The 26,184-nt window shown below is 40.1% G+C and overlaps 1 protein-coding gene across 1 annotated transcript in view; it reads right to left on the reverse strand.

Annotated features, from left to right (window-relative positions):
• The window catches only part of GABRA4 (gamma-aminobutyric acid type A receptor subunit alpha4), an 81,976-nt gene that overhangs the window by 19,690 nt on the left and 36,102 nt on the right, over positions 1–26,184 (reverse strand). Inside the window, exons 4-8 of the mRNA XM_089526960.1 lie at positions 24,323–24,543; positions 24,114–24,196; positions 23,458–23,601; positions 19,722–19,874; positions 1,085–1,344 (exon numbers count right to left, since the gene is read on the reverse strand). Coding sequence (XP_089383086.1) covers positions 1,085–1,344; positions 19,722–19,874; positions 23,458–23,601; positions 24,114–24,196; positions 24,323–24,543 — 861 coding nt within the window. The remainder of the gene's footprint in view (positions 1–1,084; positions 1,345–19,721; positions 19,875–23,457; positions 23,602–24,113; positions 24,197–24,322; positions 24,544–26,184) is intronic.

Below are 26,184 nucleotides of genomic sequence, written 5' to 3' on the forward strand. Positions count from 1 at the left end.
TTATATTATATTATATTATATTATATTATATTATTATTCACACACATCCAGGTACATATAAATATGATTAACTGAAACAACAGTATTAAAATAATATTCACAGGTATGTATACACACACACACACACACACAATTTATTTTGTAAATCTACTGGAAAGAATTTTACTTTTAAAGGTCTTTTAATATATAAATATTTTTAATAAAAATAATATACTAATTCTCATACACAAAGCGAGACCTATTTGTTTGTCTAGAAAACAGCAATCCTAGGAAAAGGAGCAAAGAGATCTGACCAAGGAGTGAAAATGACTGGTGAGGCTTCATATACAATACCTTCCCCCTGCTGACATGGACACAGGGAGCAGCTATAGCAGCTAAGACTGAATGGAAAAGATAAAAAGACAGCTTAGCTAAGGCATAGTGCAGGTGGCAGACAAAGGCTGCATCCACACTGGAAAAATAATCCAGTTTGGCACCACTTTAACTGCCCTGGCTCAAGGCTATGGAATTCTGGGAGTTGAAGTTTGTTGTGGGGCCCAGAGCGGAGATCTGCTCCACTCTGGGCCCACAACAAACTCCAACTCTCAGAATTCCATAGCCTTGAACCAGGACAGTTAAAGCACTGCCAAACTGGGTTATTTCTCCAGTGTGGATGTAGCCAAAGGTGATATCTTCACATACAACTTTTGACTTTTCTATTGTGATCAGGTAGGGCAGTTGTGAAAAAATGACATTGGATTACACTGGCCCCCAGTTTGACCCAGCGTTGTTAGGAGAATCCCAAAGGAAGCTAGATACCAGGTGAAATAACATGGAATAAGTAATCGGAGAAAGGAAATCAGGGCCTTAATTTCTGAGTCAGTCCTGAATAAACCAGATTCATTTAATCAGTCGTCTAATGGTAAGTAATTAAGAAAACCCCATTGATTCAATGGGTCCACTTTAGTTGGAAGTGGAAAAGGAAACAGGCCTGGGCTGAAACCTGGACATCCAACTCAACTCTGTCCTATCCGTGTGATGTTTTTTTCCAATACACACCCATCAGACATGTTATTAACCTTCTAAATAGTTATTAAATCAATACCGTGGTTGCTTCCTCTGCACAATTTTCCTTCTCCTTGGGAGATGCTGGAAGATCAGGGACCAATTTCACAGCCTTCTTTTTTGCTTTTTCCGTTTGAATGTTAGTAAAATAGTTGACAGCAGCAAATTCAATAAGCGCAGAGAATACGAAGGCAAAGCACACGGCGATGAACCAGTCCATGGCAGTGGCATAGGAGACTTTGGGTAAGGAATGCCTCGCACTGATGCTGAGTGTTGTCATGGTCAAAACGGTGGTTATTCCTTGAAAACAGAAGAAATAAATGGTTGCTACATGTGTGCAATTCAGAATCAGATCAGGTTTCATTTAACTCTGCTTTGGAAATTATAACCAGCGTTCTTATAGGCTTCAAGGGGCCTAATACTCTGCCAGCACAGTTCTGTGAGGGCACCCTTCTATTCCTCATGGAAGGCAGTTTTCAAGCACCAAAGTATGTCCCAACAGACATTTAGTAGCTGGGAAGCATCCAGCCAGTGTTTAGCTGCAATTCTGCAGCAGAAGAAAAGAGCAGATATTGCCCACCAAGATCTCCAGCAAATATGCTTTGTCCTCACTAGAGATCTAGGAGGTTGATGGCTGTTCTCTGCAGCTAGTGGCTGTTCGGAAACCCCACCACCACCTTCCCCTAGATTTATATTCCAGTGACTGTGGTGGGTACACTTTGGCACTGCAAGCTGTTTTACATGGTGAAGGAGGCACTTGTGTGAGGAGGACCTGAATGCATCCTTTCACTATGTCCCCAAAATTTCACATGCTGGCATAAAACTAGATTATGGCAGCATATGTCATCAACAGAATTCCAGCCAATATTCCTGGGGTCAAAGTGTTTAGCAAGGGCAAGGATGTCACCTGCCACCCCCTTAGGCTTCCTTCTTCCTTACGCAATCCTCACAGCAGAGAGGAGATGGGGTTTTCTTAGCAATTCCAGTAGTAATACAAACCATTTGGGGATGTCATGGTCTTGAATCTGCAATTACCATTAGCTTCTATAAAAGTCCTGCTCAATGTGGAACTGAAAAACTGCTAGAACTGAATTGCTGATATGCCTTGAAACAGCTGCCTATATTTTTATTGCACATTAGGGTGTGATTGTGGCTATGTGTGGGTGGTTTTGATGAGGTCCTCTACTTCAAAATCTACCACACCATTGGATATCGCTGACCCACAGAGGGCACAAAAAGTCTCATATAAAATTTGCCTGTTCGTGTTCCACATACTGCCTTGAAGCATTTCCTCACTGCAATTTCTTTCTTTCTTTAAGATTTCATTATAAAACATTAGGGCTTGTTAGACAACAGCTGAAATGCAGGAGGTGAAACATTAAAAATACAAGAAAGTGATTTCTGGTGCTCTCATGAGAGTGGTAAGGTCAATCTTCTCTGGCTAATTATAAAGGAGCCATCCAAGGTGCTGAAACGGCTTAGATGATGAAATAATTCAACACCATAGTGATTCAAGAGCCACTGACATGGAAATTCTGGCAAATACTGGTGAAAGATATTGTTTACTATATACATCATATTGTTCTATACACATCTACCAGGGAATAGCTCAGTGGCACTAATATCTAAGCTGACATATATTACAGTGTAAATGACCCTAATATGGTAAAAAGCATAATAATTTAACTTGGTGGTTTAAAATGAATGAAACTATAGCTACTTTTTTAAAAATTAAAGTAATCAATATTTTTAATTTGGGTATGCAAAGTACCATGCATTACCTTGGGAATTATTAATGAAGAATCATTATACAAAAACCACTAAGCAGAATTGTACTCTGTGATAGGGTCACCATAAATCAGAAGCCACTTGAAGGTACACAAGAATAAAAACTCTGTCCTTTTAGATATTTATACTTCAACCTCCATTAGAATCATCCAGCATGGTCAATGCTAAAGGTTTATAGGAACTGAAGTCCAAATAATCTGGAGACCCAGAGCTTGCCCAACTCAGCTCTAAACAATAATCCTGGTATCTATTTCAAATTTTCTATTCTGTTACAGCCATTACATTGATTCAAGAGTGTTGAATACAGCACTGGATTGTGAACACTATTGCATTTTGTTGTTGATTTTCATTTAACTGTGGTCTACTGACTGAAGGACCACTTAAAGTTCTTTTCCCAAGGGAAAGAGGGATTTAAAAGACATGAAAGCAAAAATTACAGCACCACATAACATCTTTGTTGAGAGTTTTGCAACTGCAAATTCAAACAGTTCTGCTGAAACTAGAATTTTGTTTACAGCTGTTTCTCTGCCACCAGGTGATAATAAGGAAGAATGAACTCAACATTGCTTTAAAATAATTTGAGTCTATACATTTTAATAAAGCTGTTGAAAAGACAGAATGCAGCAATGCAGTAGTCTCCTAACAGTTCTGTAATATAGCTCAAATGGTACAGAATAAGCAACTTACAGCTCTTGGACTAATATTGCAGCTCGAATTAGTACTGAGTATGACCACCTCAGGGGGAAAAAAGCTCTCAGTGTTCTGCAGTTCTGTGTGCATGCACACACACACATGGAAATATGCACACATTCACATGTGCAAATACACATACAACCCAGTAAGGAAAAGCAATGCACAAAATGTTTTGCTTAGATCTGATGTAAATGTACATCCAGGCATCAAATAGGATTCAAAATAATTTGTCACACTATTGGCTTGAACCATATACTGCAATCTGTCTTCCAATGTGGAAAAGAGAGGAGAATAATGGAACAGGGATCAAAAATGTGGATGGGTACATAACGGAGGTGAGCATATGCTAGACCAGTGCATCTGAAACTATCTGAAGAGAGACTGGCAATCCCACCCACCCCACGTGCCAGAGACCAGTAACAGATTTCTGTTTATTGCCTATCATTATTTCTTTCTTTCCTGAAAACTAGGCAGGCACCAACAGCCAGTGGCTCATGGTCCAGAATGCTTTGAATAGCATTGTGCTAGATCTGTTGTGAAACCATGGCTTAGGAATGTGAAGCATTGCATGGTCTTGCATATTCCTTCTGCCATGTCTTTCTGTCTCTTTTACATGTGGATGGTTTCCTTTTCTGGGCTAGTCCAGAAGAAGCCATTTCAAATGTGTGGGGTGCAATTTTAGTTTCCAGGGTGTTAGCCCTTTTAAAGGAAACAAAAGTGTGCAAGTTGTTAGAGTTCAGCATTCATTAGCAGAAGAGCAAAAGTGTAGGTCAGACTATTTATTCTAAAGCTGCCTTCCTAAACAATAAAGATTTACTCAAAAAAAATGCAGTTTGTAGTTTAAAAACAAATAATAATGATTTTAATAAATAAATACACAACAAACAAAATCCTGTCCTAACTGTTGATGGTTTGGGAAAAGAGATGAAATCTCACCAAATTTAATATAGTAGGAAGAAGAGAAAAACTCTACTGCTACTCCAGAGAAGAAACTATTGCTTCAACCATTGAAGAAGAGCCCTCCCTCCATGCCATCTGACATCATCCGTCCTGGAAGGGAGTTCAACTTGTTGATTTATTGCAGATCACTTAGAGATCTACTTGAGATCTACTAGCAGAGTGAGGACAACTTTCTATCCATCCCCATTTCAGCCTAATTTTTGTTTGTATGGTAATTATGTTCAGATTTTGTGAACTGTGATTGCATAAACCATGGTTTTCCATATTCAAATACTTTGAAAAATTACACTTGTCCCTCCCCCCCCCCACATTTGCAGCTTTGACTTTTGCTAATTTGATTATTCAAGGGTTTTATTAATATGTCCTCTCTAAGAATATCTAGGTCCTCCAGCACAACTCTATGATCAACTTTAACCAAAAGTTGCACTGAGGTACCTAGAGATTCCTAGAGAGAACACTCCACTAGGCATTTATACCTTCTTCAGTGCAATTTTATGGTCAATGTCTGGCAGATGTTGACCACAGAGTTGCACTGGAGGACCTAGAGGTTCCTAGAGAGGTGCTCTCTCATGTAAAAACATAGTGGTTTTGTTATTTGTGGGTTTTTTCCACATTCACAGGGGTGCTGTGCCCCAACCTAAGGGGACTAAGGAACTTTCAGCTGAGCTGAGTTTGAAACGGAACATGTATAAGAAATGGAAAAAGGGGGAAATCACAAAAAAGGAATTCAAAGAAATAGCAGGCATGTGTAGGGGTAAAGTCAGAAAAGCTAAAGCGCAGAATGAACTCAGGCTTGCTAGAGAGGTTAAGAACAATAAAAAGGGCTTTTTTGGATATGTCCGCAGCAAAAGGAAGAAGAAGGAAACGGTAGGGCCACTGCGTGGAGAAGATGGCAAAATGCTAACAGAAGACAGAGAAAAGGCAGAATTACTCAACACCTTCTTTGCCTCTGTGTTCTCAGAAAAGGCAAAGGGTGCTCGACCTGAGGATAATGGAGCAGAGGACAGAATAGGGGAATTTCAGCACAGAATAAGTAAAGAGATAGTACAGGAACACCTTATTAATCTAAATGAATTTAAGTCTCCGGGACCAGATGAACTCCATCCAAGGGTATTAAAAGAACTGGCAAATGTAATATCGGAGCCATTGGCAATCATATTTGAAAACTCCTGCAAAACAGGAGAGATCCCAGCAGACTGGCGGAGGGCAAACGTTGTCCCCATCTTCAAAAAGGGGGAAAAAGAGGATCCCAACAATTATCGTCCAGTTAGTCTGACATCAGTACTAGGAAAGATTCTGGAGCAGATCATTAAACAGAGAGTCTGTGAACATCTAGAAGGCAATGCCATAATCACAAAAAGTCAACATGGGTTTCAGAGAAACAAGTCATGCCAGACAAACCTAATCTCTTTCTTTGATAAAATTACCAGCTTGGTAGATGAAGGGAATGCTGTGGATATAGTATATCTTGATTTCAGTAAGGTCTTTGACAAGGTTCCCCATGACATTCTTGCAAACAAGCTTGTAAAATGTGGGCTAGACAAAGGAACTGTTGCATGGATCTGTAATTGGTTGACCGGCCGAACCCAAAGGGTGCTCAACAATGGCTCCTTTTCATCCTGGAGAGAAGTGACCAGTGGGGTCCCACAGGGCTCTGTCCTGGGCCCAGTGCTATTCAACATCTTTATCAATGACCTGGATGACAGAATTGGGAGCATACTTATCAAATTTGCAGATGACACCAAATTAGGGGGAATAGCTAATACCCCAGAGGACAGGATCAAGATTCAAAATGACCTGAATAGACTAGAAAGCTGGGCCAAAGCTAACAAAATGAAATTCAACACGGAGAAATGTAAGGTATTGCACTTAGGGCGGAAAAATAAAATGCACAGATATAGGTTGGGTGACACCTGGCTGAATGAAACTACGTGTGAAAGGGATCTAGGAGTCCAAGTAGACTACAAGTTGAACATGAGTGAACAGTGTGATGCGGCAGCTAAAAAGGCCAATGCTATTTTAGGCTGCATCAATAGAAGTATAATGTCTAGATCAAGAGAAGTAATAGTGCCACTGTATTCTGCTCTGGTCAGGCCCCACCTAGAATATTGTGTCCAGTTCTGGGCACCACAATTCAAAAAGGACATTGAGAAACTGGAGCGTGTCCAAAGGAGGGCGACAAAAATGGTGAAGGGTCTGGAAACCATGCCCTATGAGGAACGACTTAGGGAGCTGGGGATGTTTAGCCTGGAGAAAAGAAGGTTAAGAGGCGATATGATAGCCCTGTTTAAATATTTGAAAGGATGTCATGTTGAAGAGGGAGCAAGCTTGTTTTCTGCTGCTCCAGAAAACAGGACCCGGAACAATGGATGCAAGCTACAGGAAAAGAGATTCCACCTGAACATTAGGAGGAACTTCTTGACAGTAAGGGCTGTTCGACAGTGGAATGCACTCCCTCGGAGGGTGATAGAGTCTCCTTCCTTGGAGGTCTTTAAACAGAGGCTGGATGGCCATCTGTCAGGGATGCTTTGATTTGGATTTCCTGCATGACAGGGGGTTGGACTGGATGGCCCTAGTGGTCTCTTCCAACTCTACGATTCTATGATTCTATGATTCTATGAACCCCAGTGAATGTAGAAGAATGAGTTTGATATGGGTAGAAATCTAGGAAATGGATTAAGGTTTCCACTTGTGGAAGGGAAAAAGAAAGGAGTGTTCAAGCTCTAATTTGATCATCACTTTCCATGATACTAAAGCAGTATCTGCAGTTGGGATGGTACTTTTCATCCGTATTTACCAAAACCTGTGCTTACCACAACTGAAAGTAACACATAACTCACAAGAGCCTTGAGTTTTTTGAATTTGCCTAAACTCCTATTAAAACTTCCAGACCAGCAATCATCACTGTATCTTGTGGCAGAGAACAACAGAACCTAACTATTTACTATATGAACTAGCGCTTCCTTTTATCTATCCTGAATCCATCACCAATCAGATTCATTGGCTGATACTGGGCCTTAGTATTTTTACATGAGACTCGGGTGGTGGTCATCATAGCTTAGTAGTAGAATACATACACACTGCATTACCAAGGATCCCTAATTTAGTTTCAAGTCAAAATACAGTATTCCAGGTTAGGAGAATACAAAAGGCCTCTGCTTAATGACCTGGAGAAATCATTCCTAGCCAGGGTAAGCAAGTGCTGAGCTAGAGAGAAAATGTAGCCCCCTCTAGACAGCAAAGCCAATGGTGAAGGATATTTGGAGTTGTAGTCCAACAACATCTAGGGAGTCCCATAATACCTGGGCTACAAGTTCCACATTATTTTCTGGATCAGTAGAACAAAACAGGACAGCTTCTTATAGCAATATAAATAATGCTGCAGCATAGCCAAGAAGTGTGTCCTGCTGCAAGGCAATTGCTTTGTTTGTTTGTTTGTTTGTTTACTGTATTTATACCCTGCTTTTCAGCCCTAAAGGCTCAGAGAAGCTTAAAAAGACATGACACAAAAGGAGAAGGGAATGGTGTTGGGGAAGAGGATCAAGTCCAGTGGTTCTTCTCTCCCTCTGAGGCCTGGACCATGGCAGATGGGAGGGAGGATCTTCTTCCTGCTCTGGCTAGCCTTGATGGAGTTGGGCCTGCCTTTTCACTCCCTCCCAGGCTGGATGATGTCAGATGGCATGGAGGGAGGGCTCTTCTTCTTCAGGCCTGATGGAGTTGGGCCTGCCTTTTAACTCCCTCCTGCAGGACTCTGTACATTTTATTTTAAATAAATCTTTCGGATTAATGTAGTAATTCCCAGTACATCACAATATGTTACCATTAATCCCTCTGACTCTCTCTGGGTGTACACAGAGATACACAGTTGAGCAGTGCTCCTTAGATATTTCATTTTGAGTATTATCCTATAACATAGTTTGTTTAAAAAAATCAAGTCTTTTCAAAGAAAGTATAAGATTGTCTAACCAGCATGCAAATGCTAATATGTTATGCCATAGATTTAACTGTGACTTTTCTTATTCCCCACATAATCCAAACAGAAGAGCTGGTGGCATCTGTATTAAAGGAAACAATTCACTGTGGGCTGCTTAGGGGAAATGGCAGGATTATCAATGGCCACTTTATAAGGCAATTGTTTTATTTGTTGAAAGCCTTCTGCTGGAAGTCTGCTAGATATATGTTGAACAGAGACTATCATACAAAGAAATCAATTTGACTGCAAGCATATATTTTGAAAGGCTTCAATTGAAACAAAAGCTAATACCCTATATTGTGCTTGCACAGTATAAATCTATACTCCTGTAGTCACATGGTAGTTGTGCTTTGCAAGCATTCTGCTGAATACATATACTGTGTAATGAACAGCCTGTCTACCAATGTACTTGTTCAGTGTTCCACTGCATAATGGGGAATGTACACCAGCTGTTCCACAATCCCAGTGAATCAAGTGGTATATTGTTTTGTTGTTGTTTTCTCCCGTTAAGTCAACTTTGACTTATGGTGACCCCAGGAATGAAAGACCTCCAAATCATCCTATCATCAACAACCCTGCTCAGGTGTTGAAGCCTGAGGGCCACAATTTCTTTGATTGAGTCTATCCACCTATAATGCAATGTTTCTCTTTTCCTAATGCCTTCTACCTTACCAAGCATTATTGTCTTTTCTAGTGAGTCATGTTTTCTAATGATATGGCCAAAGTACAACAATATCAGTTTAGTAATTTTGGCCTCTAGGGAGAGATCAGGCTTGATTTGCTCTAGAGCCCATTTATTTGTCTTTTTAGCAGCCCAACATATCTATAGAACACTTCTCCAGCACCACATTTCAAAGGAGTTGATTTTCTTATCTTAATTGCCCAGCTTTCACAACCATACATAGAAATGTAAAATATAATAGCATTGACAATCCTAACTTTAGTATTCAATGACATATCTTTACACCTCTATTTCTTGACACTTCAAAATCTTGTCTAGTTCCTTCACAGCTGCTCTTTCAAGGTCTAGTCTTCTTCCAATTTCCTGATGGCAATTTGCATTCTGATCAATGACTCAGACAAGGTATGGAAAATCTTAACTGTTCCAAGCTCTTCGCTTTTTACTTTAAAGTTATTAAAATAACCTATGGTCAGTCATTATTTTTGTTTTCTTCATTATCAACTGTAAATCTGCCTTTGTATTTTCTGCCTTGACTTCCTTCAGCGATCATTCCAAGTCTTTGCTATTTTCTGCTTGTAGGACGGTGTTACCTGCATATCCTAAATTACTGATATTCGCCCCTCCAATTTTTACACCTCCTCCTTCTGAGTTTAACCCTGCTTTACTTATGATACATTCAGTGAGCAAGGTAAACAGATAGGATGATAAAATATAACCTTGCCTGACCCACTTGCCAACTGGAAACCATTCCATTGCTCCATATTCTGTCCTGACAGTATCCTCTTGTCCTGAGTACAGGTTACACATCAAAACAGTCAAATGTTGTGGCACACCCATTTTTAAAAGATCAATCCATAGTTCTTCATGACCTATATAATCAAAGGCTTTGCTATAATCCATGAAGCACAGGAGGATTTTCTTCCATAATTATTTAGAGCACTCTATTATCCAGCATGTTTGCAATATGATCTCTACTGCCTCTTCCTTTCCCCAATCCAACTTGGCCATTTGACATTTCTCACTTTGAGTATCACTTTGCTTACATGGGAAATTAATGCAATGGTCCTGCGGTTACTGCAATCCCTGGTGTCCCCTTTCTTGGGGATTGGAATATATACAGTCTGCCTCAGTATCAGCAGATTTGCAATCTGTGGATTTAACCATCCATGGGAAGCAAGCCCCCATTTTTAATTGCAGCACACTGCCATGGCATTAAGAAAAACAGGACTTGAGCATGAGCAGATTTTGGTATCTTCTGGGGACAGGTCCTGAATGGATCCCCCATGGACCCAGAGGTCCAACTGTATTAAGCATCCCCCAGTCCCTAGGTCATTCTTTTATTTTCCATATTTATTGGCAGATTTTACTTAGAACTAGTGTAGATATGGTCTCTGTATCTTGAAGTAGCTCTATTGGTATGTCATCTGTTCCTGATGATTTATTTTTTCCAAACATTTTAAATGAAGCTTCTACTTCACTTTCTAAAACTGTAGGTTCAGCTATGGGCAGCTATGAAGGGACTAGATTTAATAGAACAAATCTATTTTTACCTTATAATTAAATCCTATGTAGATGTTATTCAGACTGTATTTTGGCATGATGGTTGATTTAGTGTACTTTTGCTTTACTCTAATTTTTAATATTAGAAGTTCATTGTCTGTGCCAAAATCTGCTTCTGGTCTTATTTTTGTAGAGAGAATGGAGCTTCTCCTTCTGTCCCCAATTATGTTGTCTATTTCACTTTGTTATTGGCTATCTGGGGGTGTCCATGTATGCAGTCACCTCTTTGTATTTCCAATGAACAAACTGCTGACTTGACAAAATGCAATCATTCACTCTCCTGCTTCATTTCTTATTCCTAAAACAAATGTTCATACAATCTTTCATTTTGCTGTTTCTCACTTTTGCATTCCAGTTGTCTAGGAGCCTGGGATTAACAACAAGTCCTGTTTTGATGTGTGATCGATTTCTTCCTGGACTGCAGTATAGAATCTTTCAGTTACTTCTCCTAATGCCTCTGTACATGGAGCATAAACTTGGATTATGATTATATCGATGGACTTTCCCTGAAGTCTTATTGATATTATTCGGTCAGACTTTGAATTATGTTCTTTGACTGTTTTTGTTACATTTCTTCTCACTATTAATGCTACCCTTTTTTCCCCTTAGATTTTCATTTCCTGAGTAAAACACAGTGTAATCAGCTGACTCCGAAATGCCCCATTCCTGTACACTTCAGCTCACCCACTCCAAGTATTGCAATGTTTCAATTTTCCATTTTTTGTTTTAGTACTGTATGAGGCGTTACAAACCGTCGCTTTGCGGCAGTCTGCCGGCACTGCTCTTTGCTCCGCAAGGGAGTCGCTTGTTCCTGCTTCTTCCTACGGCGCCATTATGATGTCGCGAGGCGCCCATGGCGCACCCGCGACATCATAACCGCCGCGACCCGTCTGGACGCTATGTGTCCAAGACGTAAACATGGCGGCGGCCGTGTGGAACAGCCGCTGCCATTTGTCACGGACTGAGTCCGTGATAGGGAAAGGGACATCTAGAAGAGACGCCCCTTTTTAAAAATGGGACGTCCTGAGGACGTCCGAAATGGCGGTCTATAACCCGCCTATGTTTAGCTTTTCATGGGTCATGCTTCTCACATTCCATGTTTCTATGATATATGTTGTGCAGCTTTCAACTTTCCTCTCACCTTTGAGCACATCAGCAACTGAACATCCTTTTGGTTTGTATCCTAATGCATCATTATCCACAGCACTACTCATAGCTGTCCTGTGCTGTACCCAGTAGCTCATTAAGTGCTATCCAAACTGGAATGCTCATCATTATTTCTCATCACAGGGTTTTTGTGATAAAAGACATTCAAAAGGGTTTTTCCAAGCCTCCTTCTACACAATACTGTGGTACCACTGCCATTATGTCTAAGAGATTCTCCACCAGTATCACCCTCCACTACTGCTCAGTATCTGTTTGGAACATTTAGTTTGGCTCCTCAGCAAAAGTCTGTCTAGCATAGGAGACCTGACCAACACCACTGCTGCCATCAGCATAGCAGCTTGCTTCACAGGAGCATACAATCCCACTGACATGGAAAATAGTGCCATTGGTGGGGGTACGTTATAGGCACTGACAAATAGGTACCATCCAAGACTGTAGAACTGTATGGGCACAGATACCAGCAGTGGTGCTCTTACAAATGAATCCTGCAAATCCTTTTGCACAAGTCAGAGGAGCACTAAGAAGAGATATAAAGTGTGTGGAGGGAGGGGAATGACCAAGTAGAAAAGTTAAATGCTACCCTATCAGGGTCCTCAGAACCATGGATGCTACAGACTATGCTAACTGGAAGACTTTAGGAGCTGTAGTCCAAAAAGGCAATCTTTCCAAGCTCTGGTGTCCAACCTGTGAATAAAGCAATTATGGAGTGTGCAATCAAGAACAGGATTCCTACTTCTCATTGCCATGTTCAAAGTTGGGTCCTAGAAAAAATCTCACTGGATCCTACACTTTTACCAGGGGAAGGAGTGACTGTGATGAATATTTATTTTAACCCAAACTAGCCCACGCTGGACATCCACACTTTTGAGCATTCATTTTGTAACAGCTGGTGGCTTCCATATCAATGGGTGGTGAATCTACTTCAAGTTTCAGCCCAAACTGAGGCGCGTTACAGACCGCCGGAAAGCGGCGGTCTGCCTGCGCCATCATTAGTGGCAGCTAGAAGCCCCAGTGGCCAAACTGCGAGGCTTCCCGCCACTGCTAAGAAGAAGCACCAAAATGGTGCTTCTTCTTGCGCTGCAGAAATGACGCAGCGAGGAGCCAATGGCGCACTCGCCACGTCATTTCCGCAGCACGATGTCTGGATGCTATGCATACGGGACGTCAACATGGCGCCCCCCGTCTGTATAGGGTGCCGCCATTTTGTATGCGTGGAGCACGTACTAGGGTTAGGGGCGTGAAGAAGTCACGCCCCTTCCTAATCCTAGTACGTTCTCTGCGCATACTATATACCTGTCTGTAACGGGCCTCAGTTATTGAACATGCCAGGCCTTTAGCTCCCAATAAGTTCAGCATCTAGGATAGTTCCTTCAGAATTCATACTAAACTCCAGACTGTATTCACTGTCCCACTGATATAGGAATCACTAGCTCTCACTCTACTCACTGTATATATAAGAGGTGTCTGGAAGAACTCTTTCTAGGAAACATTAAGAGATAAGAAAAATTCCTGCCTGCCTGCCTGAAGATGGAGAAATTTAAGAGTAAGACTGTGTCTTGCTTTTCCCAAGTCAAACCTAACTAAACCAGCATGGAGCACTGGGAGATGCAGGATGCTCCTCAGGAGTGGGGAAATGCAGCAGCACAGCAGCAGCAACAGCAACAACAAACAAGCAAACACTCAGTTACATGCCTGTAGCTGATGGAATTTTCCAAACTTAGCTAAAGGCTGCTGGCTGGAAAATTTCCATAGAAACTAGAGCATTTTTGTAGCATTTATACTTTTAAAACACAAAACCAGGCTAAGAAATACTCCCCTTTTTTAAGTGACGTCTTGCTATAAATAGAGAGCCAGTGTGTTGTGGTAGTTTGAGTGTTGGATTATGACTCTGGAGACTAGGCTTCGAATCCCTGCTCAGCCACAGAAACCCACTGGGTGACCCTGGGGAACTCACACCCTCTCAGCCTTGGAGGAAGGCAAAGGCAAACCACCTCTGAACAAATCTTGCCAAGAAACCTCTACCATAGGTTCACTTTAGGGACACCATATGTCAGAAAAGACTTGAAGGCACACCATCACCACAACAATTTCGATACATGTATCATTGCTATTGTGTACTTTCATGCAAATTCCAACTTAAGGCAACCTTCATGTCAATACCAACTTTCGTTTTTAGCAAAATGTATTCTGAGGGGTTTGTCATTGCTTTCCTCTCATGCTGAGACTGTAATTTGCCCAGGATCATGCAGTGCGTATCCATGGGCAAGGAAAGATGCAAACACTAGTCTCTTGGAGTTCTAGTCCAACACTCAAACCACTGCACCATGCTGACTTTCTACAATACCTAGGAACCATTAACCTGGATTGTTGTGTGCCTTCACTACAATACAATAAATGCATTGCTATATGGTTGTCAGTCTAGCTCACACAGAACAGCAAAAGGCTAATCATGTTATTTAACTGCCTTGTGCTTGTTTGAATTGCTCATGAAACTTCCCCCTTTGCTGTCACTATATCCAGACTTATATCAGACCCCTAACATCAGGCAGGTGGTCATCTCAGGCAACAGATTGGTGTTATCTTGAAGGGACATGATTTTTTTAAAAAATTACTTTGTTAATACCGCATTTCTGCTGCTAAGCATGGGAATTTCTGGGTATATGTGGGGTTTTCAGCTTCACGTCCTCACATAACTTGGCTGGCCTTGTAAGCTATGTACTTGGGGAAAAGCAGGGGGAGACACCCTTTGCTCTTTTGCTTCAAGAAGTAAAATATTTCAAACCATCCCTGACCAGGTTAGTTTAACAGGCCAAGTCACCATAGCATGGGGCTAGTCAGCAGCATTTACCTTTCTGGTGATAATAGAAATACTACTCAATTTTTTAATTCAGGGAGAGCAGCTGACAGATGTCTTTAGGAAGCAGCCTTGTTCACTGACACAGACTGATTAGAATCCTTAGAAGTATTCTTCAAATTCTATTAATTTCTTACCAGATGTTTAACCACATGAAACTATGGCGCATTACAGACCGCCTGAAAACGGCGGTCTGCCGCCGCCGCCGGTTGCTGCATCCAGGAACCACAGCGGTCAAACTGCGCAGTTCCCAGACACAACAAAAAGAAGCCGCAAAAAGCGGCTTCTTTTTGCGCTCTGGAAGTGGCGCCACAAGTGGCCAATGGCACACTCGCAACATCACTTCCATCGCGGGACATGCGGATGTGGAACGGGCACCGCCATTTTGTACGTCCCCAGGACCTACTAGGGTTAGGGGTGTGCGTAAAGGACACCCTTTCCTAACCCTAGTATGTCCTGGGGAGGTACTTTACACCTGTGCAGAACGGTCAAAGTAAATACAAATACATTTGGGCTGTGCATGTGATGTTGTAATTTAAAGGTATTTTAATTTTGCTAGTTGTTTATGTCACAACTATTGCCATTACATTCCGTGATATACAGGAATTACAATCTATCAGTATAATTAGTACAAAAAATTACTACAGAATCTGTATGGTGTAGTATGGAATGAGGTCAATGGGGGGATGATACCATGAATGGTTGCACTGGGTGACACCAATCCTATGATGCCACTGGGGTTAGGCTTATCTCCCACCTCAATGTTACTTTACCTACCACTGTTGTTGTGTGTCTTCACTTCACTTCTGAATTACTGTGAACCTAAGTAAATCCTATATCAGGGTTTTCTTGGCAAGATTTGTTCACAGAGGGTTCATCATAGCCCTCCTCTGAGCAGGGTCATCCAGTGGGTTTCCATCCTGGTCTCCTATAGTCCTAATCAAACACTCAAACCACTACATTTCACTGGCTCTCTGTTCCCATAATTGTTGTTATGGTGTGCCTTCAAGTAGTTTCCAACTTATGGCAACCCTATAGCGAACCTATCATGGGGTTTTCTTTGCAAGTTTCTTCAGAGGGAGATTGCCATTGCCATCCTAGGAGGCTGAGAGAATGTAACTTGCCAAAGTCACTTAATGGATCTACATGGCTGAGCCAGGGTTCGAACTCTGGTCTCCAGATTCCTAGTCCAATGGTCAAACACTACACCATGCTATAAGAAAGGCATCAAATCAGTTGTCTGTAGTGGAGACACAAACTACCATTTTTGGTCAGTTTGTGCAGTGTTTTAAAAATAAATCAAGAAAACCTCTTTTGAGCCCACACTGGTGTATAGATGTAGGAGAAGAGGACTTCAAGTCTATACCTTCTTCTCTAACTCCCATCAATTTCAGTGGGACTCATCTCTGAATAAACATACATAAGATTCTGCTATGAAACTGTGCATCCCAAACTACAGTAAGCATATTTGGATATCTAAAAGTAAGGAGACAAAAGGGAGGAGGGGCTAAAAGAAACTATTATCTCATTTCAAGCTTAACATGAAGGGGCACCCCTGAGACTTAAAGTTCTCCTTCAGCAGTATCTTGCTGGAATGAAATGGAGGGGGCATGGCAATGTGTAATGTATACATATTCATTTTTCTCATTCCAATGAAAACTCTGCCCCTTCAGTGCTTAGCCAAGCCTAATTTCAACTTCTTTTATTAGCCTCTTCAAACTCTTCCATTTAATAGGTCTTTCAGCTCAATGGTCCCCACTTGATTAATCCTTCTCCAATTCATGATAAAGCAGAAGTTTAGAAAGGTATCTTCTTTAGAAAATTGCTTTAGCCACATCTGTATTCTCTGCTCCTTTGTCAGATATCCAGATTCCTCCCCCACCCTCCCGAAGGCTCTCTGCATGTTGCCTCTGTGTGGTTTATCTCCTTCATTTTCTATGTCCATTGTAGCAACTGCTTTCAAATTGCATTTTAATGTGTTTGCTTCTAATATCCAGTAATCGATTTTCCTAATTGCTTTTTCTATTCACTATCAGCAAAGCAAGAGGAGAAAAGAAACAGTATCAGCAAAGCTGACTTTACTGATTCAGAACCCAGAGGCATGTTCTTTATATGGGCAAATCTCTCATTCATATTGGTTGAGCATCTCTTGAAAAATTCACACAAAAGATGAATTCCTGATCAGGTGGATTACTGAGAAGGAGCTCTGTGCTTACCTATGACATTAAAAAAACCCTATGAGGATTAGTTTTATCCATACCTAAATGGCACAAGAACAGGATGTGTCTGTTTTTCTCTTGCACCTAAATGTCTTAACTGGGCCAGCTCTACTATTAACTGGGTCATTTGGGGTGTCATTAAGGGCTGCAAATTGTTAGTAAATTCATTCATTATGATGGGATTCTGTGTGTGTTTCAAGAGAGGGTGCTTAAATGCTGAGGAGAGGTGCTTTTGGACCTTCTGCCTTAACTGCTGGAATAGCATGGCCAGCCTTGGGTACAATGCACCTTCGCCTTGAGGAGGGATGGCACGTGTTCTCTGCCTCAGGCAGAAACATGTTTGTGCCCAGTCTTGAGGCCAGTCCTACTGTCCTTTTGTGTACATTTATCACACAGAAGAAAGGTTACCATGTTGCTTAGATTATTCTATTGAAGATAGAGGGAAACAAAGAGAAGCGGTATGGGAGGATATTCCTCCTCAGTCAGGAATTTCCTGAACATGCCATAATTCAGTACCCAGTGATCAATAACGGTGCTGTAAGGGTTCAGAGCCATACAAATTTACTTGAGAGCAAGTCCCCCTGCAATCACTGGGGCTCACCTAAGAGTAAACATGGGCAGGTACATGGTGTTCAATATTATGAATATTATTATTATCAATATTATGAATAACATCTCAGATAATGTAAGCATGACAGGATTGTGCTGTGTGTACTGTAATTTTCTTGAATGAAGATCTATGTATCATTAAGTCAGACAATTTTGTCCTAAATAAGGATCAAGGTTCAGTATTGGTAGAATCTGAGCCAGACAACACACATATGAATAGGGTGGCCAGATGCAAAAGAGAATAGAATTTCTGTTTGATTAAATGTTGTGTAGAAGACAGCATTTAAGCAGGTGTGGCTATGAAAGGGGCAGGGGCCCAACCCGCTTTGGACACCTCTCATGTGAAACAGTAGTCCTGCCAATGGTAACATGACCAGAGTATAACTGCATGTTTGAGACATTTATTCATCCTTGTTTTTGTAGAGAATTATCTCAAATATAAGGCCTTCAGTGCCTACATTGAATCCAGGGATCTGTGACACTATTGTCTTTTTACCATGCCAGGCATAATAATCTAGACAGTTGAGCCTTCTTTGCCCACATCATCTCTTCTCAGGGCATGCCTACACTGAATGATTCTCCAGGTGACACACACACCAGTCAACTTCCTACGTTCTTAGGCTTCCTTTTCCCTATTCTCTAATAGCAAGGAGAATAAGAGAGACTATGATGGGAAAACACAGGAGCTCTGAAAGCCAACCACTAAGGTAAAGATAAACAAACTGTGGCCCATGGGCTGCATATGGTACTTAGAATCCACTTTTGTGGTCCTAAAATCCCCTATGAGTCCCCCAAAGCCCCCCCCCAACCCTTCATTTAAAAAAAAAAAACTTTTCATGCAATTTTGGCTGCAAAACCATGCAGAAAGCTCCTTGTGTGTACAAATATGCAAAAATAACCCATACCCACACACGCACCCAAAACTCTATATTACCCTCCAAAATTTTCATTTTCCTATGTAGTCCATCTCAAAATTAAACCAGGTAGTGATGTGCCATCACTTTCTGTCACCATTTTGAGAGGGACTGGAGAAGAAACACAGGTATTTGGACTTGCTGGAAGGGTGCATCCCACAGTATGTATGTGGGGGAAGGGGACAGGACTGACCTCTGGTCCCTACACAGTTCACTACCCCTACCCTGATGTATATAAAGATGCTTTAGCCACCATGCTCTGTGACCTCATATGTCAGTGCTCGCTCCTGCTTAGCATATTTGTCTCAGGCACATAAAGAAGCAGGGTCTCAGAGGCAGTTTGACAAGTGTTGTTTGAGTGTGGATGTGGATGCTGTGTGTGTATGTCTTTTTATTGTTATAGCTCTGGTTCTGCTAGCTTCTGGAATTTTAGCCCTCAAAAGATCCATCTCATATGGGCCTGAACAGAGCACAAGTTTTCTTTGTCACACTCTAAGGTTAATTCCATCATGGCTTTTTCACACAGAAATAGGTCCACTATTGAGTGGCTCCCTTTTAAGGTCAATGGTTCTGGTTAAAGTAATAGAGAAAGGACTGCAATGCTGAGAAAAAAGTGAAACCTGTCTTCTTCCCACAAATGGGATTACTAGTCAAAACCACCAATTTTATTTCGTTCCTCAGCTTCTCATTCCTGCCCTCAATTAAAACCCTTAATGTTATATAATGTAAAGTAAAGCAATCATGCAGTCTGATGGGGGAAAGCATGGCAGTCCATATGGGGACAGCCTTGCATTGGAAGCACACCCACTTCCCATCCACCCTGGCAGCTTTAACAATGGATTGACCATTACATAAAAAGTAATCAAAGCATAAGAAATCCTCATGTTTTCCACCTAGTATTGATCCTCTCCCACTACTCCTATGGGTGCCATTATTTGTTTGTTTACTCCAAACAGCTCAAAGTGGCATGTAGATTTCGCCTCTGCCTTCATTTTGTCCTCACAGCAAGAAAACAAGTAGTTTAGGCTGAGAGGTAACAACTGATACAAGGCTATTCTATGAAACTCATTGTGGTGTGGACATTTGAGCCTAGATTTCCTTCATCATAGTTCAGCACCTTGACAACTAGATTACACTGGCTCTAAGGTAATCTAGAAATAGAACATATGATTTTAATAATTCTTATATTAACTGTTTTATATTATGTTATACTAACCAGATTTTAATAATACTTATAAAATCAATGATGGTAACTTACCAAAAACCGTTCTGGCAGGAACTGACTCTTTATTGATCCAAAATGAAACTTGGGAGAGGATCACAGTCATGATGCATGGGATGTATGTCTGTATCATAAAGTAACCCATTTTTCGTCGGAGGTGGAAGTGTACTGTCATTACAATATATTCACCTTTTTAAAAAAAATATGAAAGAAGATTGTTAATACCCTAAAATCATTTGTTTATTTATTTTTTAAAAGTTCAAATCACTTATCCAATAAATATGAAAATGTCCCATAACTTCAGTTGCATTCAACTGGTTTGATTTTAAATGCATGTAATGTGGTTTCATTGCAAAAATAAGAGGCCACAGACTGGTTAGTGCCTTGAAAGGAGACTATCTGGAAAATCTCTATGAACCACTCTGAGCTTCCAGAAGGTTGAACAGCAGGATATACGTAGCATTAGATTACATGAAAGCCACAATTATTCCAAGACATATAAACAGATATCAAAATAATACCATATAGAAGGCAGAACATTTTCTTTAAAAAGTTAATTCGTAGTCATTGTCTGGCATTTTATGTGCTACAAAGAAATGTAGATACAGTGGGGTGGTGAGAAATGAGCATAACAGCTATTGGTTGTCTCTTCTGGTTACCACACAGTGCCACTTTGACTATTTCAGGTTTTTATTTTTAACAGGCAACACACCAAGAATGCATTCTTTCTTCCTGGAAAATAAATGTTTTTTTAAGCCAATATTGATCAAATGATGACCTAGAACAAACCACTGAAAATTGCAAAAGAAAAAAGAATATCTTCTTTAAAAACCATGGGCCTATAAAAACTGATGAAATGAATAAACATTAGTGTTCACTTTGAAAGCAAATAATGATGCCAGGGAGAAGACATGAAATCAACATACACCTTGGCACCCCAGTATGGTGGAAGGTTGGGCCCTGGAACTGCCTTCTTGGGACATGGGACCAGGGAGCTTGTGAAGGAGTCTACCCTTGGGGTTGATCAGAGTGCTTACTCTCTTTTAGGAATTTGTGGGGCTTTGGAGGGAGCCCTCTAGGTTTAACTTTATAATCATATTGCCATTTATACCACCAAGTCAATCAGAAATAATGCTTGGAAGGAGTTATAGAGCTGAGGTCAGTTTTCGGTTCTAATTTGAATTCTGTAGGTAAAAGTTTCCACTCTCTAAATCAGAGGTGGGGAACCTACAGCTTTCCAGGTTCTGATGAACTACCATTCCCATCCTGCTTCACCACCAGCCAAGCTAAAGGAAGTTTTAGTCAGGTTCAAGATGGCTTGGTTGTAGCTCCTCTTCTTATGGTGATGCTACATGTATCATGTGCAGATGACTTGCGCATTAAAATGATATGATGGAGAAATTCAATAAACAGGAATGACAGGAGGAAAATACATTGTTTTACTAAACGTGTGTCCATGCTGGCCAGGAAATTTGAGAAGCTAAAGTCCAAAAAAGTAACTTTTTCAAGCCCTGGGAACAAAAGGTAGGTTGATATGGAATGGATAATTATCAGGACAGCAATTGGAATTTCTTTATTATCAAGAGATAAATTTAGGATTTGAACTAGTCAAAGTCTAAATCACCCCAAAAAATTGAATCTAATGAGTCATTACCAAGCAAGACTTCTTTCTGAATGAGAAACCAGGTAAAGTGAGATGTTAAAGTGTCATGTGAGGTCTTGAACCATTCCCCACAAGAAGCTGGTCATCTCTGTAAGACAATGTTGTAACTTCTATTAGATGAGCATCTGCCATTCAGTTGGTAAATGTTGTCAATGTCATGGAAAAACGAAAAAGAGTGGACATTTTGTTGGAAGCAACAGTCTTTCTGTCGCTTCCAACAAAATGTTCTCTCTTTTTGGCATCTCTTGTGTTGTTAGTGAAGAGAAATATGCACTCAAGTGACCACAGGCTAAGCTTCAATAGTGAGAAGGGGAAAAATGTCTACCAGAGAAATAACTTGTAATTTTCTGAGCCTGTTGAGATTATTGACACCTCAAGAGTCCAGAACATATCAGACACATTCATTCTTTAGCTAGTCAAATAAAGTAACCAGACCCCTTACTCCCCTTTCTGGGAGAAAGGTGGCATAGAAATGAGCTAAGTAAAAATAAATAATAAATAACCATGTTTCTTGTGATGATGAGACCTCAAATCCCAGAACCATCTTAATTATCCCTTATGAGGAACATGGTCAATTGGATTTAGATGTATAATTTCATTACCAGTAGTGTTTCAAAGTGTTTCTTGCTTCATGGATTTCAATATCTGGTTGGGGGTGGATTTACTCCTCCACCTCAGGAACTCAAACATTTCTGGCTGGCCTTAAGTCATTTCCACTCCTGCTCCTGAGGGAGGTAGGATGTCAAATCTGATGGCACAACCAACACACATCTCCATAAGGACTCCCTGTTCTTCAGAAAACAATACTGAAGCAACAGCAAAGTCTCAGTATCTGTTGACAAATGGCTGGGCAAACTGAGAGGCTTTGAGAGAGACAGGTATAGTAGCAGTCAAATATTCCATTTAGAGGAACCTAGCACTAATCAACATATTAGATTTTTTTTATTATTGTTTTGAGATTTCAAAAGATGCTGAGAAGAATCTGATTTGGTGGGACTCAAGTCAGGACTACCATAAGATGCAATCATGCACATTCTATCTTACCATTGTACTTTATTCCTCTTAATAATATTTCCTTTCTTTCCTCAAAAATAAAGCACGACAGAACTGCTTGATTAAGTGTCATGCTTCCATCCATCTTTCCCTCCACCCACTTAAAGTACAGCTATAAACAACTTGTGCCTTCTGGTGAAAATTCTAGTATGAACAAATCATTCTTCATGTTGGCTGCTATGCAAACTTGATTTTAAAACAAAGGGAAGCAACTGTAAAAGGCATCTGGATGGGAAGCCCATTCTTCACTGCACAATGTCCTCTAAAGTGTTGCATAGTTTAGAGGTAACATGATGAGATCTGACCAAGACCAGGGAGTCTGTTTCCTAGGGAGCAGTAAAAGAGTCTTGGACAAATGTTCTGTGATGGATCAATGATATCTCACTTACTCATAATATCAAATACACTAGGAAAATATTGCTTCATTTTGCTATCAATAATGCCACTCAGAAATCTGTCAGTTACATCTGCTCCCTCTGTCACTTAATTCTGTCATGATCTCTGCTGCAGCTTTTTTAACCACACCAATAGAATTTTTAGTAATTGCATCCTATAACAAACCAGCATCCATTAAAAAAGGAAGAAAAGAAAAAAGCAACACCCACAGAGCTTAAACACCACCACTTCTCTTGCTGTTGCTGCCTGTTGCTATTTTCACACACCATACACTCAAAAAACTCAGCAGTGAGGGCTGTTATATTTAATGTGTCTGCTCCAGCAGCCTTTCTAATATGAATGCATTTGGACAATCTGCATGCTATTTGTAGTATAAGTCACAACCACAGTTCAAAATTTACAACTGTACAGCTATAAAAATATGTCAGCAGCTACAAACTTGAATTGTATGGAGTGCTTTTTCATCCATTTTCACTTTGCCTTCTGAAGGGAGACAGCACTGAAGCTTTAGTGCAAGCCTAAAGATAAACATCTGAGATCTGTCATCTCCTTATGCTTCACAGGCTGCCTACACTAAGTTCATCTGGATATCTTTACCTGAAAGAAAATTTCACCACTAATTCCACACTTCAAATTGATTATCAGCTACAAGATTCATACCTGTAATGGATTTAACAGTGTCAGTGGATGCTGTATGCCCAAGGAGATCATACTGAACTAAACTGGAAGACTCTTCAGGGACTTCCACTGAATTCTGAGGTCCTTTTGTCCAGGTGTAAATCATTTCACTCTTTGGATATGCATCTGAATAACATATAATTAGAAAACAGATATGGAATATTTGACTAGACTTGTCTTAAGAAGTGATCTGATCTTTCTTAAGGTCAATGAAAATATTCTTGTTGATTTAACATGATCTAAGCATTCTTACAATATAAAGATATGTCTCTCCAGCTAATCTCTGATCTGTTTCTTACATAAAACAGACAAAGAAAGTCTCTACCACACAGTAAGCCAAAGTTGCCCTCAAGGCCATTTTTGTTGCTGAATTCCTACTGTAAATCACATAATATTTTTACAAAATGTTTTGAAACAAATTTCAAATAAAATGGGTAACAGTGTTCCATTAACCTAAAAAATCAGAAGTGGGTTTATGGCCTTGATTTCAGCTACCACCATCCCAAGACCCCTAGGTCTGGTGCCATCCACATTAGGTCCTGTGAAGCTGCTATTGGGCAGAAAAATTGTCCCTTAGACTATCTAATGTTGCCAACTACTTGTCTGTCACAATGTGAAATGCCACAACAGGGACTTACAACTCCCAAATTTCAGAGGGCAGGCATGACCATCCATTGGGAAATCCACCAACCTCATCGGGCATTCGGCACTTATGGTGAGCCTACAAAGAACAATATGGAATTAGTCCTAGTGTTTTTCTTCAGCACTAGATAACAAATGAAATAGATAGATAGATAGATAGATAGATAGATAGATAGATAGATAGATAGATAGATAGATCAACTACCTCATTGTATACAAGATGGTGCCATTTCTCATAATTCGAAATAGTTTATTTGGAGCTGTCATATTATGTGCAACAGATTTTTTTCCATTCCGGAAGAAAGTGTCTGGTGTCCACACTTTGGTAACCATTAAGTTGTTTAGTCTTAGAATTTCAATTGGACCATCGTATTTCAATCTCTTGTCCACCCATGTCTGGCGGAAGAAAACATCCATTGTGTATTCCTACAGTAAAGTGAAGGAAATACAAATTGAATATGTCCTATATGCATAGTCTTTCTATGAAAACCCCTCAAGGACAAATTAGTCATTGGTAACTGTAAACTCCCTAAACACATTTCTGTCAATTAAACGGAACTATCTACTTCTTAATACTTTAATTTTCCACATTAGTCATATAAATACATTGCTATACATATTAAATCAATCAAAAATAATTACTATAATCTAATAGAATGGCAAGAAGCACGCAATTAAACTTGTACTCTAGCACAGAACTGGAAACAAAATAATTAATTTGCTAACATATGTTATTTTTTTTTATGTCCATGCTATTTTTTTTAACTGATAGGCAGATTACATTATGTACTAGGGACACATAATTCCTTACATTAGCAAAAATCAAATAAATATCAGGGTAATTGCCAGTTTTCTACAAAGTGAAAATCTAATTTCTAATTCAGCCATCACAGGATAGCAAAATGTGTATATTGTCTTTGAAATGCACAATCCTTTGTAGAGGTCCTGGAGCACATATGGAGCACCACTGCAAATAGACCTGCAGTTCAGAGAAGAACTATCAGAGGTATACATGGAGCCCTGCCTTCTATTGAAATCATCTCCTGCAGGCACTTAACAATGTTTCCCTAAAAATACATTCCACAAAGTTCAGTCAAATGTAGTCGGAAGTAAATGTGCACAGGACTGAGAAAGATCTCTCAATGAAAAAATCACAAGAAAGATGACTGGGCACTTCAGAGGCACTCTATGAACAGTTTATGGCAGAACCAGGAATGATTTATAGACATATATATTTTGCTGTGACTACATGTTAGTAAGGCAGAGAAAAACTGCAGAATAAAGAACTAAGTAGATAATTTGATTGCCTGAGAATTTCATTTCGTATGTTGTCATCACCATCATCCCCCCCCCAAAATAATTCTTTTCATGCTTACAGCTACATTCATCTGTACTTGAGTATATATTGGCAATACCTGGTGAAATCCAGACTATGGCAAGAATTTCCTCTCTTTTTGGATTACTGCTCCTATAATCTCTTAATCAGCATGACCAATAGCTATGCTGACTGGAGGATTTGTGAAGTTGTGGTCCTAAAAATGAGTCCCAAAATGTTTCTAAACTCTGTAAATCTCAGAATCCCTAGAACTTCCTAGGTAAGACTTCCAGTGTAAGCAGTTTCAGTGTCCTGCACAGCTTCTTGACCATCCCAAAGACTTAGGGAAGCAGTAGAAATTATGCAAAAGAAAAGACACTATCCAAGTGTGCTTAATTTACATAATTTATACAGTTCACAGTATCATATTCAGCTTTTTCTCAGCTCAGAATTTTATTTTTAGAACAAATACTGTACTCCTGATTCCAATAATACACAGCATCTATTTATGCCTTTAAAAAAAACTTTTGTATTCAATGCAGTTGTGAATTATTCTGTGTTGGGATGCTCACTGTCCAAGGAAATGGCTGTATCCTTTCCAAAGCAGGTGTTTGGGTTTTGTTTTTTTTAAGCTTTGGTCTAAATCCAGTATGCACAAGAGGACCAAAATCAAGGCTAACACATCTAATAATAGCCTGAAAATTAAGCTGCTGCTAATCTTTCCTACTTTGCCTGATTGACAGTCATGCTCA

Source organism: Sceloporus occidentalis, unplaced genomic scaffold, assembly GCF_023333645.1.
Source record: "Sceloporus occidentalis isolate IW3139 unplaced genomic scaffold, rSceOcc1.0.p SCAF_5, whole genome shotgun sequence".
NCBI classification, from domain to species: domain Eukaryota; kingdom Metazoa; phylum Chordata; class Lepidosauria; order Squamata; family Phrynosomatidae; genus Sceloporus; species Sceloporus occidentalis.